The following is a 21,895-nucleotide window of genomic DNA, read 5'->3' as shown; positions in this document are numbered from 1 at the left end:
TTGGTTTACACAGAATAGCTTTTAGTTGGCACCATACGACTTGTTAGGTAAGGATCGTGTTGACAGCCTTTCACGCTTATCTCTTTAGTCAGAAAGTTAACTGGAAACGTTTTGTTTGTTCTAGCACGACTGTGTGTTGTTTTGCAATCAATTCCTACATGCAAAGAGTTGAGGCGTTGACAGCGACGCCATGTTTCCACCGTCAACAGGCATCGTCCCTATTCGGGTATAACGGATCCAAACCCTTCCCATTGGTTTAATAACCATGTTGCACTAAATGTATAATGTATACTCTCAAATTTGGTCATAACACTACATTTGTTGAATCTAAATTTTGGAGAAAAAGTCTTGTTGATTAGTATAATTTGTAAGTTATTTTTAGGGAGCAGAAGTTGATGAAATTTAATTTTTTTTCTGACATATCGGACACGATGCCCATTAAATATACACAATATTACACTTCGTCTAGAACCCAAAAAAAGGTACTTTTAAAGTATTCTTTTTGGATTTTTTTTTTTTTGCCAATTTTCAGGTTTTAGGTCATTTTCCCGTCATTTTTCGCAATATTCGGTGTATTGTTTCGTTAAAATTTGTCACTTCTTTCATTTTGGTAATATTCTTGAGTCTTTTCACCAAGGTGATCATAGGCCTATATATATATATATATATATATATATATATATATATATATAGATAGATAGATTTATTTTCTTTTTGTGCGAGCCATAGGCTGTACGCACTACATATTTTTGATTTTTCTACACTATTTTGTTACATTTAGTTTTCGTTTAAGCTGTCTCTTACTTTGTCCCCTATATACACATTCTTCCCCTCCCTCGGCAGTTCTTCTTCCAGTCTTTCTCCTCACTTCTCTTTTCCTGCACTATCACCAAAACACGCCTCCATTTTGCTTTACACACACTTACACTATAAAGATGGCTCGTCTGGAGCATGATCACTCACTTCGCTGCCTTCTCTAATAGCTTTCCCCCGCCGTTCTCTTACTTCTCCCAGGTATTTCCCCACTTGCTGCCCCGCTTCCTTTATCTTTATTCTGTCGTCTACCACTTCTATCACCTCCCTGCCTGTTAAGTTTTTCATCCATTTGTCCCTTAGGTCACGTGTAGAAGGGCAGTTCAGTAGGATATGCTTGTCCGTCTCCTCCCCCTCGCACAAAGGACATATCGTTTCCCCTGATTCGTTTATCTTTCTTAGTTGTTTCCATCCCCCTAGTCTGAACCATGCCAGCGCGCTTCTTTCATTTTTTCCCACAACCTGGATATATTTCGCTTTCCCCCATTCTCTTACTCTTAACTGTTCCCTGATTGAGGTCTTTGTTTGGCAGTCTGCTATTATTTCTTGTTTGTCTATGTCGAGTAACCTGTTTCTGATTTGATTTTCTGATGAGATGCCCCCCCTTCCTCCCTCTTCCCATACCCAACCCATTCCGCTATTATATAAGATATTTTTCACTTCCAGACCCCAGCTGGAAACGTTTTCCTCCCTTGTCTGTATTTCCAAACATTGTCCCCTCAGCGTAGTTTGGCCCTCTTGTGATAATCGCATCCAATATTTAACAACCCTCATCCGTGCTTGTACCGTGTCTCTGTTCAGTCCCAATTCCTTAAGAATCCCACAGTTGGCCGTGCCTCTGCTTACGCCCATTACTCTCTTATAAAATTCTGTTTGTATGCCAATTATTGTGTTGTCCCCCCTTAACCCCCACAGTTCTATTCCATAGTTTAATGTACCTAATACTATTGATGAATAGAGGTTTTGAATGACCGGGAAAGGCATTTGAGGTGCCTTGTTTATTGTCCTTATAACTTGTTCTATTGCAAATTTTGTTTTAGTTTTTCTTGCCCTTATGTGGTGTGTCCAACTTCCTGTCATGGAGAGTGATGCCCCCAGGTATGTGAAGTTTTTAACCCGCTCGATTAAATCCCCCCCGTACGTCCATGTCTCCTGTCTGCTAAATATGTAGCCATTTTTGAAAGCAATGATTTTTGTCTTTTTAATGTTTACCTTCATTTTATATTTGATGCACCCCTCATATATGCTGTCTATGCCCCTTTGAAGACCCTCTATTGTCTCGGACAAGATGACTATGTCGTCTGCATACATAAGGACTGGTATACTTTGCACTCCTATACATGGGATAGAATCCTGATCCATTTTAATTTCATGCGCTACCCAATCTATGAACAGTGAAAATAGCACTGGTGATAGGATGCATCCTTGTTTCAGTCCCCTGAGCGAAGGCTGCAGTGCCGAGACTTGGTTTCCTTCGCATCTTACTCCGAATTCTACCCTCGCATATATTGCTTGCAGTGCTCTGATCATGCGCGCGGACATTCCCTTCTCATACAATTTTCCCCACAAAATTTCCCTATGAACTTTATCAAATGCTTTTTCAAAATCAATGAAACATGCGTATAATTTCCCCCGCTTCTGTTTAATTTTCCTCTGTACTAGTGTTTGTAATATGAATATGTTGTCTAACGTGCTGTACCCTTTCCTGAAGCCCGCTTGTAGTGGTGAGATTTTGTCGAATATTTCTGTCCATTTCTGGATCCTACTGTTTAAGATGTGTGTGTAAATTTTACTCCATATAGGTAATAAAGAAATGCCCCTGAAATTATTTGCGTCATTTCTGTCCCCTTTCCCTTTATAAATAGGACAGATTATGGAGCTTGCCCAGTTCTTCGGAAAGTACCCCTCTTTAAAAATCTTGTCCATTAGTTTGCTTTGTGCTTCCACCATATGAATGTCAGTTTCGTTGGCTTTGAAAAATTCCGCCCCAATGGAGTCAAGTCCTGCCGCTTTCCCCTTTTTCAGTTTCCTTATCGCTATTTTTATCTCATCGACCCCTATATCTTCGTCGAGAATCGGAACGAAATCCCCTAAAAAGTATATTTCCCGCGTAACTTCTAGACGTGGTGGCCCCCCTTCTCCCCCGACGACCCGACGGCAGTGTGCTTCCCAGATTTAAGGTTCAATATGTGCCCAGTTGCTCTTTTGGCCCCGTAATTTCCGTAATATGCCCCACAAAGCGGTGTTATTCTTTTCTGCTACGGCCTTTTTTATATCTTCAAAATTTCCCTGTTCCCATTTCTCCTTTTCTTCCGTTAAAATGTTAATATAAGCCTTTCTACTAGATATATAATTGTTTCTGGTTTCCATGCAATTTACGTATCTATACCCTTTTAACGCGTGATCTAGTTTCTTTTTCATCGCTTTACACTTCCCGTTGTACCACCCTGTCTTTACTGGTCTGTCCCCCTTCCCCTCTCCCTTTACCATATTTCTTCCTGCACGTTCGAAGATATGATATCCCATCTGGACCGCTTCGTCTATATTGGATTCGTCTAAGGCTGCGCACATGCGTTCACGCATCATTTTTGTTATGTCATCTCCCATAAAACCCACGTATCGTTCCTCCCCCTCCTTTGTCCATATGTATTTACGTATATTTTTTCCCGGCTCTGTCTTGAGTTTCGTATTACTGTTATTGAAAACTGCCTTCCCGTTTATTTTGTACTGGAGGGAGAATTCGAGAGGCATATGATGGGATTGCGTTTTGGCATGAACACGAAAATCCCTGATTTCTTTCAGCATATCGAGTGAGCATATGGTATAGTCAATTGTGCTGCTTCCCCCCTCCCCCACGTATGTAAAGTGTCCTGGTTGATCATCGAAAAATTTGCCGTTTAATATCTGCATCTTGTGAATCGCACAGAGATAGGATTGCAATTTACGAGCAAAAGAAATGCTGAACTGGTGACAGCCTTTGTTGTGTCGGGGGAGACGAGTTCTTCATTAAATTGTTTTAAAATTATTCGGTTGTTTCCATTGGAAATCCTCGTTGCATATTTTAATTGAATGTGTATGTGGTATCATTTTGTGCCTTTTTTAAAAGCAAGATTGCATTTTGTTTAATTTCCTTTTCATTTCAATGTTTAACCTGAAACTAACAAATTTAATGGTAATTTCTTGCATTTTTACGTCATATTTCCCATTTTTAGGACATTCTATAGGTCGTATACCTATTTTTTTAGGTCATCAACTTCCGCTCCCTAGTTATTATTCATAATAAATAAACACTAACAATGAAATTTGTACCATCCTTGGGCTGCTGTTCTTTAAACCCCATAACTTATTTCTCTCTCTCTCTCTCTCTCTCTCTCTCTCTCTCTCTCTCTCTCTATATATATATATATATATATATATATATATATATATATATATATATATATACGGCCAAGCTATAATTTAAATAAATACATTTTCCCCTGGAAGGTCATCGCTAGGGAGCGAATTTTAGGTGCTAAAAAACTGAAAAATATATTTTTTTATGTGTTGAAAACAGCGCAATTTTGTGGCTAAAAATGTAAAATATTTTTATTAAAAAACTGTCAAGCAAATAAGTAGAAACTCACAAATGGCAGCAGGACATTTATTTATTTATTTATTTTATTTGTTTACTTAACGACATGACACTACAGGCAAATGCCCATTTACAGTGTCTTGTATTATCACATTGTTTGTTACACAGAATATGCAATCAATAGAATCGATAGGGTACAATAATATGATGTGTTAAAGTAATATAAAAAAATAACATGAGAAAGTAATATGAAACAGTGATAAAAAGTAGCAACCTGACAAGTGAGGTTAAATCTTACTCAGGATATGAAAAGAACAGTAACAGAGAAAAAGGAAACAACCAAAGAAAAAACATATGAGCCACGTATTACATATGAATGATGAGAATGAGGTATAGAAATAATGATAGTAACTAGCAAACAAATGGTCCTTAGCATTAATTCTTTCACCTGAACAATCCAAGTATCTACATAGAAAACGACCGAACTGCTAAATAACGTCAAATCTTGTTTTGAAAGTAAATTTCAATTTCCCTTTTGAACTTTTGCAAGCTTTGGAAGATGGGTAAATGCTTGTTGCATTCTATTTATTACAATGAAAAACTAAGCACATTTCCAAATTGTCCATTGACAATGCACGCCGATTATCTCTAAACAATGTATTTTATTGTGAAAACTATCATCCACATCACATATAAGTCAGACGTGCATATTTGAAGTGAGGGATGTCATGCATACTTACACCATCAATATCACCTACATGTTCACTTTCCAGAACCTGAGCAACTCTATCCAGTTTTTGGTACAAACAAATTTCAGGACTTGCATGAGTGCCCCTGATAGAGAGTTCAATTTCCTTCATTGTTTCTCAAAACAGTTCTGTTGAAGTTTCCAGTTTTTCTATCATAACCCACACAAAAAGGTTATATTTGCAGACAGGAACCCCAAATCCTTTTGCGAACATCCATCTTTCAATAAATCTTCGCAATGGACGAGTTAATTTTGTAAAACTCATTCACAACACAGCCTAAAGCTTCAAAATTATTTTTTGTGGAGTCCCGAATAGGATAGTAACTTACTACGTAATTTACCTTCTATTTCGTCCATTTTATGCATTAATTCCAAAATAAGCGAATACACAAAGAATTCGGAAACTATATTTTGTCTGGAAAGTCTAAAATATGTTCATTTTATGTTCTTTCCCTATAGAAATATGTGTTTTATGTGGTAAAGGTAAAATTATGCATTCCTATGTGAAATAAGACTTCGAAGATTTCATTACAACCTTACGTTCGACAATCCTACCGTGTTTGGTCGACTTCCGAAGCAACAGAAAAAGTATGTTTTTAGCTAAAAATATGCTCTCTAAATTGGTTATAGCAATTTCAACCAATTTTTAATTAATTTGTCGCTTCATAATTTTCTAAAATATTAACTGTATCCACTTATTTCTATATCCGTTCAGTGTTTATAACCGACATTATTTTTTTTTTCAGGCTTGCATTTGGATCTGGAAGCCATTTTTAAATTAGCCGCGTATGGTGATTTTAGCGTTGTGGAGTGTTTATGAAAATCGCTGGAACGTCTGTGCTGTAATTCAAAATGTAATGATTCAAAAAACATTTCCTCAGAAATCATATGCTATTGCAATTCGTTTATAAATACTTATTCTCTCAGATTACTAGTTTCCATGCTATACTATAATGAATCCGATAGGTTTTTTTCCTCATAATTTTCCCACCTTTGGGGAACAAAATAACACCTCAACCATATTTCTTATAGATTGATATTGAGTTGGTGTCTTAAGTCCACTTTATGCACAGTAAAGCTAATTGGGACTGGACCTACAGTTTAAAGTGAGATCCGAACCACTATGTGCCTTCACCAGGTTTCGAATCCGGGACCCCTTGATTACATGGCGACGACGCTACTCACTGCCACTTCGGGGGGGGGGGGGGGGGGGCAATATTTCTTATGTTTACTGTGTGTTACCAGATAAGTCCGAAAATCATTAAGGTGCTCGGGCCCCTTTATGGTATAGTACATTATAGAGTAGCATGGAAACTAGTAATCTGAGAAAATGTTTATGAGCAAAAAGAAAGGGCATTTATTTCTGAAGGAAATGTAAGCTTAGTTTGAATAAATATATTTAGAATTTCAGAACAGAAGTTATAGCAATTTTCATAAACTTCTCAAAACTCAAAAATTACCATACACACCGCTAATTAAAAATTGCTGCCAGATCCAAACCCAAGCCAGAAAAAAATCCAATGCCGGTTATGGACACTGAAACGATAAGGAAATAATTTCGTTTCCTTAATTCTTTTTCTATCTACCTTTCTCTACATATTTTCTTTGATTGTCTGTTTTTCACTATATATTTCTTTCAGTTTCTCTTTCTCTACCTCGTTCTGTCTGCCAGTCATTCCTTTCTTCTTCTGCTTCTGTCTTTTTCTTTTTCCTCTAGTCCATTCTTTCTATGATATGCGTCTGTGTTGGTTCTTGTTCCACTGGCAGGGTGAGTTAAGACTATTTCACGGTGGGTCATGTCCATGTATATGGGGAGGGTCCAAACCATCCCCATTGGTTTAGTAACCATTTTGAGCTGAAGGCATAATCAAATAAAGAATTCTCAAAATTTGTCTCATAACACTACATTGGTTGATAAGATTTTGAATGTTATTAATTAGTATCCAGGGAATGGATTTATATGTAAATACATATTTATGTATGAAGCTGAAATCAGCTATATTTTGTTTTATCTTTGCGCATCATGGCATGTAGACTCGAAAAATTCAGTTTTTATTTTTCATATTTTTCCATATATTAGGTTTTGGCTCATATTTTAGTTATTTTTACATATTATTTCCATGTTTCAGAACATTTCTCAACATATAGCTACTCCATATTAGCGCAATAACTACATGTTTGCTTTTGCTGTTGTAAAACACTTGAAATTCCTGTTTATTTTCAACTGGGGTCAACAATAGAGAATGAGGGCTGAAGTATCGGCTCCTGGTTGTTAGAGTCCAGCGCAGATATTTCTGCCGTGCGATGCGCGAAACAACTAAAGAAGCAGTGTTGCTAATGGAGCAGATAGAAAAATCGCTGCAGTGCGCCGATGCACAGCTGTTACGTACAACAATAAAATTAGAGAATTCAGGTCTATCTAACGTTAAGTTTTAAACGTCATGCATTATACCAGGACTAGGATTAATATGTACTAACAAGTGGCTTTGTATGTAGCTACATACATATGGACTAAAAATTCGCAAAATATGAACTAACACATAAGTAAAATTACCAAAAATGCTGCAAAGAAGACTTCTTCATACGATTCCTTATTTGAGTGATTTGAAACAAAATAAAAAAAATATATATATTATTTTTCATTGCATTAATGCACTGGTGGCGTTCTAACTTTTCACTCCCAAAACCGTATACACTGGTATGGAACTGCAACGGCAGATAATAACATGCCAACGTGTTAAACCGCTACAATTGCACCATAACACTCCTCCTCGAGCAGTATTATTATTTCCTCTCTGAGATCGGCGACAGTCGGTTGCCTTTGTTGTACATTTACAAAGGATGCCGGCTTCCACAACAATAACAAGTACATATACTGCCACTAGACGATAAGCTGCGCGGCTTTTTCTTTTGTTATGAACCAGGGCCCGCGCTAGTCATTTTGCCTCCCTGGGAGGTGGCGGCAGATGCCGCTCTATTTCGACCCCCCCCCCCCCGGTCATTACGCAGCAACGGAAAATTGAAAATCAATATATTCCTAACTAAAACATCAAAATATAAAATAAATAATGAGACTTCTTATGCTATTTCAATACTATTCAGCGCAAAAGAATATCTCGCTCGATCACAGTTTTCAATAGGCTTATTTTTTTTCTTCTCTTCAAATTTTGCCATTCTGGGCGATGGCACGGTTCGCCCTCCCCTTCCGCCGGCCCTGCTATGAACTTGGTCACCCATCAAAGCATGGCAATTTTAACACAGAAAACAATATGTATCGCATTAAGCAGCAAAAATGACAGCCTCCTCTATGCAATTTCTACAAGAACACGTGCCGGAGCCTGAATTGAAATGATGTTGGAGCCACATAATTTATTTATTTTGAATAATTCCAAAATTATGAAATATGAACAATTTGTTGCTGCTGTTCGCTGCTCTCTTGCCAAAATGCTTTATTGGTATGCTAACACCATGACTGGTTTCCTCCTTCATGAACTCGTGCACGTTGCTTAGAATTTCCCGAGCTTGGCTATGCAAGGTTTTTGATTTCAACTTCGACAGAACTGGAGGCATTATGGAATTTAACGTTCATTAGCAAACACACACTTGTACATACACACACGCAATACACGCACACAACGTCAAACCGGTCAAATACTTAGTATAAAATAAAAATATGGTGCTTCCAATCCAAGAAAACTCACCGCCACTTTACCTGCCTTTCCCCTTCCGTGACAGAAATAGTGCTTCATTATTACAGTTGGCAACACTAGTTACTAGCTAGCCAATGAACATGCACTGCATAAAAGAAGCAACCACTACGCCGTGCTATATTGCCACATTACCATCCCTGCCGAACGGTGGGAACCGCGAGCTGGAGCGCTATTCAATTGTTTTCAATGATGTTTGCGCGAGTGTGTCCAGGAATGGAATGACAATATGGCAACAATAGCGAAGGTTTTCGAGCAGGGTAGAACACGTGATGCTAAGAGAGAGGTTGACGAAACGAAATTTCGTTTCTACGCAACGGCAAATTTATGTGTGATGCACTTCTACAAACGTTACTTTGGCAACTTTGGAAGAGAGTCCATCGAGCAGCGCCAGAAGCAACAATTTTGTGGGACACGTAGGGGGGGGGTTCGATACTGGTTCTCTTCAAGTTACAATGCCAAGAGAGGTGCATCAATTGTTTTAAAACTCAATCGGAATTTAAAGATTAGGTTTATCGACCGATGGTAAAGCTTTATTTTGCAATGTGTGTGTTACTAAAGTGACAGCTACTCAAAGATTCTTAGTGCAACAGGACATTTCAACCCGTAAACATTAGGCGAACGAACAACCAAGTTCTAAGCAGAGGCAGAATACTGTATTTTATGTAGCTCATGCAATGTCTTGTATTATTAAAAATGGTAATTTTAACACATTTTTACTACATATAAATCCGATCCCTGTTAATAAGAGACACAAAGTAAGTCTTTTGAAAATAAAAGCCCAAATTATATATTGGTTCTAATTTACAAGTTATTATTCATAATAAATAAGTGGTAACAATTGAAATTGTATCCATGAAATTTGTACCATTATTGGGCTGATCTTCGTTGAACTCTACCCATCCTTTCTGCATATGTAACTCATATACTTGTATTTTGTTTTGTCGTAATTTCAAAGTTAATCCGTGAGTAGTAGCTCTGAACCTGTGCAGCGCGATTGCACATATTCAGGAAAGAAAATAGCCGATTTTGGAGGGTTTGAAGCGTCCGAACGAAGTTTCAAATAGTAAAACATTATTATGGATTGTTCTTTCTTTTAATGACCTCTATACGCTGTGAAAGCTTTTCAGGGAGCCGCCTGTATATACTCGTATATTTCGAGTTGATTGCTTATAAATGGGGCGAGACCCGGAATCATGTCTTCAGAAGACAGAGTTGGATAAGTTAACCAAAATAAGTAACGGGTTATAGTAATTATTTCCATGTATAAATTTAAACTTTGATCATAGTTATATATAAAAAAAAACAGCATCGTTACAAGTGTTCCAGTACATTGCTAGGTGAACTATACAAAGCGCAAAATTAGTTTGGTATTGAGAGCTGAAGGAACACGCGTCACGGTGTTGCCATATCATGAGGTACTGTACGGTACGCAACGCAGTGCAGCCGTCTGACGCTGTGTCGAGGAAAACGTGTTATGAAAAGGAACAACAATGATGAACTGTGTTATTGTTTTCTCTCTTCATTTTCATCTCTCAACATGAACGAATTAACGAAACGAGCATTGTTTACAGGATACCTTTTCAATCGATTCTGAAAATATTAAATATATACACTTGCAATAACCATTTCTTTCCGAAGTCACCGTTAAAGTCTGTCCATCTTTCAATTATACCGCAACTAAAGTGCACAAAAGTCCAGTTGGTGGAGCGCCTGACTTTCACGCGGGAGACCCGCGGTGGGTTGTGGAACTTTTTCAAATATCCCGAGAGGCTCCGGGGTCGACTCAGCCGAAGTGAGTACCTGGGGCAAACCTGGATTAAAGGCGGTTGGTGAACCACATCGCCTCATCACCTCTATAATATGGCCTAGGTCGAGGTCGAGAATGTGTGCTCCACATTCCATATGCCTCCATACTTTATTTTGCGTCCATTAATTTTTCTATATGAGAATCCCAGAGATTTTATGACTGTTCTTAAAGATGTTTCCCCACCTTGAAAAAGTCGCGAATCTTTCAACGAAACGCGCAGTTTCCCTACAGTGGAATGATCTTTCCTCCTATCGTCTTGCTGAAAGGTATCTAAATTTGTCACGCGTTGACTGATATTCCTCTTCTACCCTGCACATTTTAAAGCCTCGTATTTATTTATTTATTTATTTATTTCCACCACATTCTATTTTTCTTTCCCTATGGTAACAATAGTGTTTCTTAGACACGTCGACAGCAGCAGCAGTCCTGTCCAGAATGTTATTTACAGAAATGATTGGACCCCCATTGTTTTCTCTTGCTCAAAATATTTGCGCACAGAACAAACCATCTCCCGCGTTTGGCCGTTGAGAGGTATTCCTTTACCGAAGGCCTTCTTTCTTTTAGTGCATGGCCTCTTTGGTGCATTGTCATCTCCAGCAGTCTCTCCTGTGTTTGACATTATTCACACAACACACACAAACAGAACACAGAGCATTATGTACAAAAAAATAACACACTAAAACAACACGCTATCAACAAAGAATACGCAAAATTCAGTAAACACTAAACAAACGGACCGGTTAAAATACCACAGCAACGCAATGCAACAAACAACACGTTGCTGTTGCTAGGTAGCCAGGGGTTGGGTGAAGCACTGGGAAGATTTTGATTGGCTCGCATGCCAGGAACCCACCCTCCCGCAGTGACGTGGACCCGGTTTCTCGTTTCTCCACGTGCTTCACAAGCGTCAATACCAAACTAATTTTGCGGCAGGTATAGCAGCCAAATTTCCTAGGTTCAAATACTTCTCGAGTGTATTTTTTCTTCGCGCTCGCTGCCTCTGGGAATTCCCTGTACATACTAATTATTATGTAATGCATTTGATTATTATTGTTACCAGCCTCCATGGCAGAGTTGTAGGCGTAAAGCTTTACGAGGCTAGTGGTCCTATGTTCGAACCCTGATGAAGGCATGGATGTATCATTGTTTGATTAATTGATTGATTGATTGATTTAGTTTATTTTACTCCGCTTTTGTGCCACTGTTGGCTAATTGCGAAGATGGGTATGAGTGATGATATGATGAAATTGATGAATGGACACTCACAAACACCCATGCCCAGGCCGAGATTCGAGCCCGGGACCCCTGGTAGCTGATGCTAATCACTGCTCTCCGGGGGCCGGCGGATGAATCATTGTGTTCGTTTCATCATCAATTCTATTATTCATGTTTATTTTTACGATTAACCCAAGGGTTAGAAAAGCGAAAGCTTATTATTGGTTTAATGAGTAACCTAAAGTTCAATAATTGTGCAGTCAGCGACAATAAGAATGGGACTCCTAGATCCTGAAATGCTCGCTTCCCTGCAAGGCGTTGTGTGTGTTGCCTATCTCTAAGGCGATAAGTGGATTTTAGTAGTAAATTTTCAATGGCAACTTCTGCCACCGCCGTAGTGTTAGGCAACACACATAACGCCTTGTAGGGAAGCGAGTATTTCAGGATCTAGGTATCCCATTTTTATTGTCGCTGACTGTACATGTACACTGTACAAAAGGTTTGTTTGGAATAACAAACATATAGTTTCTGCTAACCGAGCATTAAATAGGCGACAAACAAATTATTCTTAATCAGAAACCTATTTTTTATATTTTTTTAGTAATCATGCTAATTTTTCAGTTACCAAATAATTTTAGAGGTTACTGATAGGTGTTTATTAGAATGTTACGAAGAAGAAGACAACTCGCACGTTGTCAGGATATATTCTGTTTTGTTGATAGCTAGGTCAGATAATGTGAGTGAATGGTGATGCACGGATTGTGTAAAATGTTGTTTGCGGTTAATAAACCCATGTGCATAAATAACCAGCCATTGTACATACATGGTTCATCATCTATTTTTCTTCAGTCACATTTTTTTCGTACCAAATAGCTTAACGAAACGTCTTTGGTTATTTCAAACAAACCAGTTTCCTGCCGTGTGGAAATGTTATAAATGTTTTTCTCTTCGTGTCATTCCAGGTGAAGATTTGGTTCCAAAATCGTCGCGCGAAGGAGAGGAAGCAAGTGAAGAAGAAGGAAGAGCAGCTCCAGAAGGAGAAGATGGAGGCCGTGGCCCAGATGCAGGCCGTCGGCGCAGCGCCACACATCGCCAACTGCCTCGGCGTTGGAAGGGACGGCGTGGTCATGTGACAGGAGCCGCCGGTCGACTGGGGCAACCAGTCCCACCCTCTGTGTAGCTGAGAGACGGTGACAGGACTCTCGTTACGATAAGATCTCAGTTCTCCAAGAAAAAGAAGTGAAGTGGAACGTGTATATAAAAAAAGAGAGAGAAAATAAAATAAAAGCCTCTCCAGAACAAGGGAACGTTGCTTTATGCACACCAAAGCTTTACAAAATGGCGGAGCGCACGGACTACTTTTTGTGGCCCCGCGGAAGTGGAACTGTTTTGTGCTGTGCCTTCGTTTCGGAAGACGTTAACAACAAATCTCGTACGTTCATAGCCGCCTCTTTCCTTTTCCGTTCAAATGTTTTGATCATGTGTACAACAACGCACCGGTTTTAGCTGTCGTAGGTCAATATGGGCTTGGCTGAAAAATTTGAGTATCCGTCCTTGCCATGTCACAGATTACTTCCATGTTTTCATCTCCGTGATATATGCTGTGTTTTAGTGCAATAACGCTAAACCCGAGCCACCAGCTCGGGCGTAAGCAAACTGTTATATATAAATATATTACATAAAATATATATATGAAGAACGATCTAAGGTCCATACTTCATCCCCCTTTAACACACGCAAGAACGAACGAACAGACGTTCATACTGTGTTAAAAGGTAGCAGTTGTAGAATATGAAAAGTACAGCAACCATAATGTGGTAGTTCATGAGCGTGTTCTCGAATTGACTCTTTATGTTAGATTTCACCAAATCTGGTATTTTTTAATGAAGACAAAAAAAATATACCCTAATTGCTATTGCGTGGTCTAGCTAAAAACTGTTTTACATAACGATTATAATTATTGTGATAGTGGTTCGCAGTGAAAGCCACTCTTATTTAGGCTTGTGTTTTCTTTTTATGTACGTAGGCCTATCTTACCAGTGAATTGTGAGTGCAAGTCGATCCTTTTACCGGAAGTTCGAAAGGATTGTTAAATTATTCCAGCTCGTCGAGTACTACAAAAGGTCATATGTAATCTATAACATCCGTTTCACATTGTCTTGAGTGGGCCAAGGTGAAATATTTTATTGTAACATAATAGTTTCTTTTTGGCCTTATGTATGTAAGGGGGAGAAAAATTATTTCTGAACATCGTCACTACATTTTAACAAATTAAAATATACATGCATATATATTGTACTACATAAATTATGGACTTGGTTGCATGTCTTTTCACAATAAATACTGTAAAAAGGGTACGATGTATTTTGTCATTTCTCCTTGCAAGAAACTAATGTCGTCTAATAAAACCCCAAGAAATCTTATGAAACCAGCTCACTGAATCTTTACATTTTATTGTTAACCGATTTTACTTTGAAAACTAACGATATTCTGGAGTAACACAATTATTTCTGACACATGAATGTGTCCAGAATAATCAATCTTGAAATATTGGGGGTGGGGTTGCTATTTCTACCTACACGATAAGCCGACAAGAGAATGAATCACGGAAGAACAAAACAAATGGAACTGTTATGCGTTCCTCAAGATCCTTAACAGCCATTAAATAGCCTTGGATGCTGGATAACTTAAGAAGAATTTTTGAAAAGGTCCATTCGAGTTTACAAAATTTCCAGGAGACATATTATTAGTTTATTAGTTTGCTATATACACTCCTCACAAAAAGTTTGGAATATTGTTACATTAGACACAACAAGTTTGGAATATTATTATATTAGGCAATAGGTGATAGGCACGGTGGCATAAAAGACGAGAACGTCCACCTGACAGATACCATGTTTTGTTGCATTCCAAGGCCGTGTCTATCACCTATTGTCTAATATAACAATATTCCAAACTTTTTGTGAGGAATGTATATGTATAGATACATACAAACACAGTGTTTTTTTTTCTAGGAAGAAAGGTTCCGGTAATATGAAAAATTGTCTACTTCTCCTGGCTTCCGACCCTTTCTCAGTTTTAGTAACTATTCCTTCGTGTTTACCTCCTCTCTTCTTGATATTTTTTTTCTACTTTTTCCTTCCCATTCTCTGTCGTTTTTCTTTCTCTCCATCAATCTTATTTTATTTCTCTCTCTTTAAATTTCTCTTTTCTTTCAGGCTTTTCCATTTTCTTTCTTCCCCTCTTCTCTCTGGCTTATCTATTTCTCTCTCTCTCTCTCTCTCTCTCTCTCTCTATCTCTCCCTGTCTTTCACTTCCATATATACTCTCTCTCTCTGTCTATATGTGCATGTTGTCTCGCTTCTATATCTGTCTCTCTCTCTCTCTCTCTCTGTCTTCTTTAATTCTCTTCCATTCTCTTACTACTGCTTCTTGCTTCGTTCTTTTCCATAACGCTTTTTCCTTATGATGACATGTAAACACGATTGAATATATCTAACTTAAGGAAGCATATTTTAGATTTTGACACCTTCTGGAAAATTTTCTGAAGGCACCCAAGTAAGAAGTACGCAAAATGTGATATGTTCATAAATGATTGTGCATTCATGGAGTTATATGTATGTATATAGTAAACGATTTATTTTAAATTTCGTTTGAAGTATGCCACCTTAACAGACAATAAGGGTCTATTTTAATTACAATTAATTTATTGACATCGACACACCGTGTGGAGAGAGTGAGAGGTAAGTAAGAAAGTAGATAATAAAAAGTACATATATGTGCTCATTTAGCCAAATTATGCATTTTTGTATGGCATTTAGTTACAGGTGTGTACTAAATACGAACGATGATTTTATACTTCTCAAAATTAATTACCACGGTCAGAATTAATGTTGAATTGATGAAATAGGTGGGGAAAAGAAATGAAACGTCATGCCTTATACAGGGTTCGAATCTTGGCTTCCCGCTGAGTGCTGACTACTCAATGGAGGCAGACTAAAGGGAAAAAATAGAGAAAAACAATTAGAGTAATATGAGCGATAAAAGTGAAAATAAGGAGAGTACTTGGGAGAAACCATAATGGGAAGAAAAGATTAATAAAAAAATATGGAAGGGGAAGAGAATAAATGGAGAGAGAAGGAAGAAAATATTTTATTACATTATTATTATTTAAAACTAGGAACAAACAAGGAAGCGGAAAGGTAAAAGGAACAAGTTGAAGAAAGGGGAGCGTAACAAAGTTATATAAATAGAGAGGAGTAAAAAAAAGAAAAAGAGGAAAGAGAGATGCAAGAAGTTCCATATAGGTGACGAGTCGACAGACTTAAGCACGCGGCTTTTATATTCCCTCTCGTGAGTTTTCATAAATTCATCAGATATGTGAAAATATACTCTTCGATTCAATGATGCAGACCAGGATGTCGTTTCTACGTTATTACCTCCAAAGTGTTTGAAAAGAAGGTTTCGAGAGACTGTTCCTCCTACTGTCTGTATCCATATCTCACTGAATTTCATGTTTAAATAACACAAATCTTAAAAAAAAATACAGGTCTTGAGAAATATTCAAATACATATACATCTTGAAGCAAGCCTTTTACTTGAACTTCAACGAAGCATACTAGTATTCACTTTACGAAATAGCAATTAGGATTTTGATAACTTCAATGAAACTCGGACGTCACTATTTAAAATTTCCATATATTGTTATCACTTATGGATCTACTGTCTTTTGTTGTTTTTTTCGTTGCTATGCTCACACTGTGTATAGATATTTATACATCGCAATTTTACATTATCAATAATTAATTATACATCTTATTTATTCAACAACGTTTTGGAACATAACAAAATAGTAATTGATAACAACATAAATATCATAATGCATATTAAACACAGAATTAAGTAATACATGAAATAAATGAACATCTTTGGGTCAGTCACAATACGCACCCCTTCCGGGTGAAAATTTTCGATTTATTTCAGTTCTGTAAATATCGGAAAATTTACCACATTTAGTTCCAAACTTATGAACATTGCATTTTAAAATTACAACATAAATTGCTTTTATCAAACAATATTAACTCAGTTCACTATGAACTCCGTGAATCAAACTTGACTGACATATTTTTCATTTTGTTTTAGTTGCACGCATTCGGTACATTAAATGAATAAACAATATTATTTAATATGCAAATATCCAACATTCTTCATTGTAGATGTGTCCGTAGTTACCTTAACCAAACTACATTCAAGAATTATTAAGGCAAATTTAAGCAACTCTGATTTCCTGTCGGCTGAACAATTAAACTTCCTTACATTAGATAAATTTTGCTTATTTACACATTTCTTCCCATCTAGAGACATGAGTTCCACATAATTGTTCTTAACATTTTTAACTAAGTAAGGACCCAACCATAAATCCAGAAATTTGTGAATTTTCTTATTAAGGAAGCTGCTCTTCTCGTGGTTTTTAACAAGAACAATATCGTTGACTGTGATTGTGATACTCCTTCCATCCTCTTTCTTCGCTTTGGTTATAGCCCTTTTCTTCATTCTTGTTTTTGATATTAGACATTTATTCTGCCATGTCACCTTCTCCAGTTCAGATGGCCAATTAATTTGATGAAATACTGTATTCTTGACACTATCATGAAGAAACAATTCATTCGGTGTAAATCCTGTAACCTCAGATACCGAATTGTTTAGAAGTCCAATAATTACAGTTAAGTGTTTAAACCACTGTTGATGATTATCCTTTGTGTACAGTCTTAGTAGCCTGATTATTTCCTTATTGTATCGCTCAATTGGGTTGGCGAAAGGTGAATACACTGATGTTGTAACATGTTTTATTCCATTCGATTCTACAAAACTCTTCCACTCAGCTGATCGAAATTGAGATCCATTGTCAGACAAAATTACTTTAGAAAGTGGATAGTGATAAAAATATTGCAGTTGGAACTTTTATAATTTCCTTGGTTGTAGCTTTTCTCAAAGGGTAGGCCATTATAAATTTCGACATAACGTCTACTATTGTTATAATAAAGCTATGACCTTGTGATTTCGGTAAAGGTCCAATAAGGTCTATAGAAAGCATACTGTGAGGGGTTGTAGTATGTACATGCAAAAGTTCTTTATAATTTTTTACGACTGCCTGTTTAGTCTTTGCACAAGTTAAGCAGTTTCTGAGATATTCCTTAATAGTATATTTCATTTTTGGCCAAAAATAACAATCTTTGCATTTATTATGAACCTTAAAATATAAAAAATGTCCTTGCTTATCGTGAAGCCGACGTAGAATTTTAGGTACCAACTCCCTTGGAACTAACAGTTTCCACTTATCGTCTGGAAAGTGCTTCAGAAACAGATGACCGTCATGGAATGTGTAAATCTCTTTGGATCCTTTCGGATATTGCCTTCCTTTAAATGCCATATAATTTCAGAACAGCATTGATCCAGTCTTTGACTCTCCTTCCAAAAGTCAACTGTGTCCTCATCAACAATATCTAAATTCAAATAATTAATGTATATTTTATTGATGAGAGGAACGCCTGTAGATAAATCAGGATACCTACTAAGAGTATCGGCAGCTTGGTTACAAGTTCCAGGTATATGATGCACGGAATAACCAAATCCTTGTAGTTTTAAGGACCATCTGTTTAGTCTCTGATTTAAAGACATCGCAGACTCCAGCCATGATAATGATTTGTGATCAGTATACAAATGAACTTTGGTTCCAGCGACATATATATAAAATTTTTCAAAAGCAAAAAGAATTGCCAAACATTCGATCTCGTGCGTACTGTAAATCACCTCATTACCGCGAAGAACTCTGCTTGCATATTGAATAATCTTGAGATCCTCTCCTGAAGTGTCGCCATTTTGCCATAAAACCGCACCGATCCCCTTCTTCGAGCCATCTACATTTATTTATGTTGAAAGGTTTTGAAAAATCAGGTTGTGCTAAACCCTCGGGAGATATAACTAACTCACGTAACTTCTCAAATGCCTGTGAATGCAATTCCTTCCACATCCAAGGAACATTAGTTCATAAAGTGGCTGAGCAGTTTCTGCAAATTTATTTGACCAAGCCAAGGAATTTACCAAGAGCTCTTTTGTTATTAGGTGTCGGAAAATTTGTTATTGCAGAATTCTTGCTTGAATCAACTTTAATTTGGCATCCAGAAACTATATGGCCAAGAAAAGAAATTTCCTTACATGAAACTTGCACTTCGAAAACTTAATTGACATATTAGCCTCCTTGAATTTCTGAATAACAGCTTCTATATGCCGTAAATGTTCCTGCCAAGTTTTACTAAAGATCAAGAGGTCATCCAAGTAGCAAACAAAATAATCATTAAATTTCCTTTTAAATAACTTATTCATTCTGTCTTGGAAAACATAAACTGCAGGCTTTATACCAAAAGGAAGATATCGAAAGAGATACTGCCTTCCACGATATGAGAAAGCAGTATAAATATATGAATCTGGAATTAACGGGATCTGAAAATATCCACAAGATAAGTCAATAGAAGAAAAATACTCCGCTCCCAAAAAGCGTTGCAACATTTCATTGACTGGTTCCACTCTAACTTGCGGATAATAACATGCTTATTGAAATTCCTAAAATCCAGAACTGGCCTCCACAGACCCCCTTGTTTCGAGAATATGTGAAAAGGATTTAAATATGGCGAATATTCCTGGTAAATTATGCCCCAACTTTCCCATTTGGCGAGTTCTTCTTCCAAACGTTTTCTTCTAGCAATCGGTATGGGATATGGTGCAGTAGATACAGGTATTTCAGTATCCACTGTATTTTATATGCCTCTACATTTGCATGTCTTGGTCTATCAGAAAATTGGTTATGATTGATTGATTGATTGATTTAGTTTATTTTACTTCGCGTTTTGTGCCTCTTGGCTAATTTGCGAAGATGGGGATGAGTGATGAAATGATGAAATTGATGAATGGACATTCACAAACAACCAAGCCCAACCGGGATTCGAACCCGGGACCCTTGGCGTCGCAGCGCGATGTGCTAACCACTCGGCCACAGGGTCGGGCAGAAAATTGGTTATGGTACTTCCATAAAAGAAAAGGTAAATCTTGTTTTTGTACTTCAATTATGTCGTTAATTTCAAAAACTTTCTTGTAAATAACGCTCTTAGAAGGCACGTATTTAGATTCGATATCTGATACAGGCACATAATTTAACAATTCACAAGACTTCAATTTATTTGCTTTGGATTGAGGTTCATTCTTAATCATAGAGCTACATTGTTCGTCACATTTAGAGTGTAACAAATTAGAATCTTCATTGTTTAATGTCGCACAAATTTCCTTACCTGAAGAGGTTACTAAACTTAGTTTGTGATACCAAACCTGCTGTTTCAGGTTGAGAATTTAATGAATTTGAATTTGCAGGAAAACAATGATATGGCATTGTATTATTATTAGCACTGCGATTTTCATTCCTGCAATAGAATCGCGATTGATTGAGCAAATTATCATCATTAAATTGTCCTGTAGGTGAACGATAATTATTTTGCCTGTAATTATTTCGGAATTGTCTTCCGTTTCTAGATCTTAAGCCATTATAATTGTTTCGTGCAGTAAAATTTCCATGATATCTATAATTATTAGAGGTTCGCCTAAAATTGTTGAAATATCGACCTCGAAGAATGTTTCCCTGCCGATTTTCGTAACTTTGATTGATAACAGCATTGGCTTCTACCTCACTACTAGTTGGAGTCTGAGTACAGTCACGGACACTTCTGGGTTGTAACGACCCTATTGAAGAAGCACTGAAGCAAGCCATCCATGTCTGACCACCAAGCGCCTTGTGACTAGACAACCCAATCAGCATTGCAATTCTGCGGCTTGTATACCAGTCACGGGTATACATCTCTGTAAATTGAGTAGTGATGCCAAAGAGAAATACGAGATGAAGATTGTCGATCGTAATGTCTCGTGTTCTCCACATGGAATAATACTCGGTCCACGTTACGTTCCATTATTTAATGTTGTTTGGGAACGAACCTGACGGACGGGGTTTATGTTTTCACTCCTTGCATTACAGTAAATTCCATATTTTACAATTATATTAATGCTTTGAACGAAAATAATACCCAGAAAAACATCGAACACACGTTCACACCATTCTTCTCACACACATGCACGTGAAAACAAACACACAAAGCTAAGTTTTAAGTTCCAAGTGAATGTCCAAATAACAGTAAATGGAGAAGCACGATGTGCGGAACGGGATTTTTCACAGAAAGAATACGTCTATTTGTGACATACGTGGTGAAACAATTATGAGAGAAATTAACAAGCATTTTCGTCTTCAGGTGTTGAGGAAGGAAACAGACTGACTGGAAAAAATAAAACATGGTGCTCTTGATAGAGTGTTGGTTAGCGTACAGAGCTTTCATCAGTGAGGTCTAGGTTCGATCCCCACCAAGGACAATTTTTTTATTCTTTTCTACTAGTGAAGAAGTATGTAATATTGAGATATAGAGATTCTCTATCTATGCGATGGATATCTTCTCAATGGTTACGTAGCTACGATTCTCCAGTCCCTTCCACCCACTTGTCTTATTTATTTACTTCATTTCATTTCTAACGAAAACACACAGATATATTTTTGAACAAGAAACACACCTCGCGTCGAAGGTTCCAGACTCGAGTTCTGGCTCTCTCTCTCTTTTTTCTTTTATTTATTTATTTATTTTTTTTTATTTTTTTGCGAGGGTGATTATTTTTGTGTGTCTGTTTATCATCTTTGTCAAAAAAATATTCCTCATTATTGCCGTGATTAACCTAGGGAGAGACCAAAGCGACTGAAATAACAAAAGTACAGAAAATGCAAGACACATCTGCCTAGGCATGTTATACCTTGGGAATTAGCAATCTGGAAATTAACTTGCGTTTCAGTCGACTACTTGCGAAAGAGTTTCGTGTTGTCTCGCTTGGAGTGTTGGTTATCGTGTCGGACTAGCATGCGGACAACCCGAGTTCGAGCCCAGCAG

General features: G+C 37.3%; 1 protein-coding gene across 2 annotated transcripts in view; it reads left to right on the top strand.

Annotated features, from left to right (window-relative positions):
- cad (caudal type homeobox) overlaps positions 1–14,261 on the top strand; it is a 78,764-nt gene extending 64,503 nt beyond the window's left edge. For both annotated transcript variants that reach the window (XM_083143787.1, XM_083143776.1), the window contains one exon: positions 12,830–14,261. In XM_083143787.1, coding sequence (XP_082999913.1) covers positions 12,830–13,000 — 171 coding nt within the window. In that variant the 3' untranslated portion in view covers positions 13,001–14,261. The remainder of the gene's footprint in view (positions 1–12,829) is intronic.
- The last annotated feature ends 7,634 nt before the right edge of the window (positions 14,262–21,895 follow it).

Source organism: Lepisma saccharinum, chromosome 1, assembly GCF_977018435.1.
Source record: "Lepisma saccharinum chromosome 1, izLepSacc3.1, whole genome shotgun sequence".
Classification (NCBI taxonomy): domain Eukaryota; kingdom Metazoa; phylum Arthropoda; class Insecta; order Zygentoma; family Lepismatidae; genus Lepisma; species Lepisma saccharinum.
This window is presented reverse-complemented; position numbering and strand designations above follow the sequence as displayed.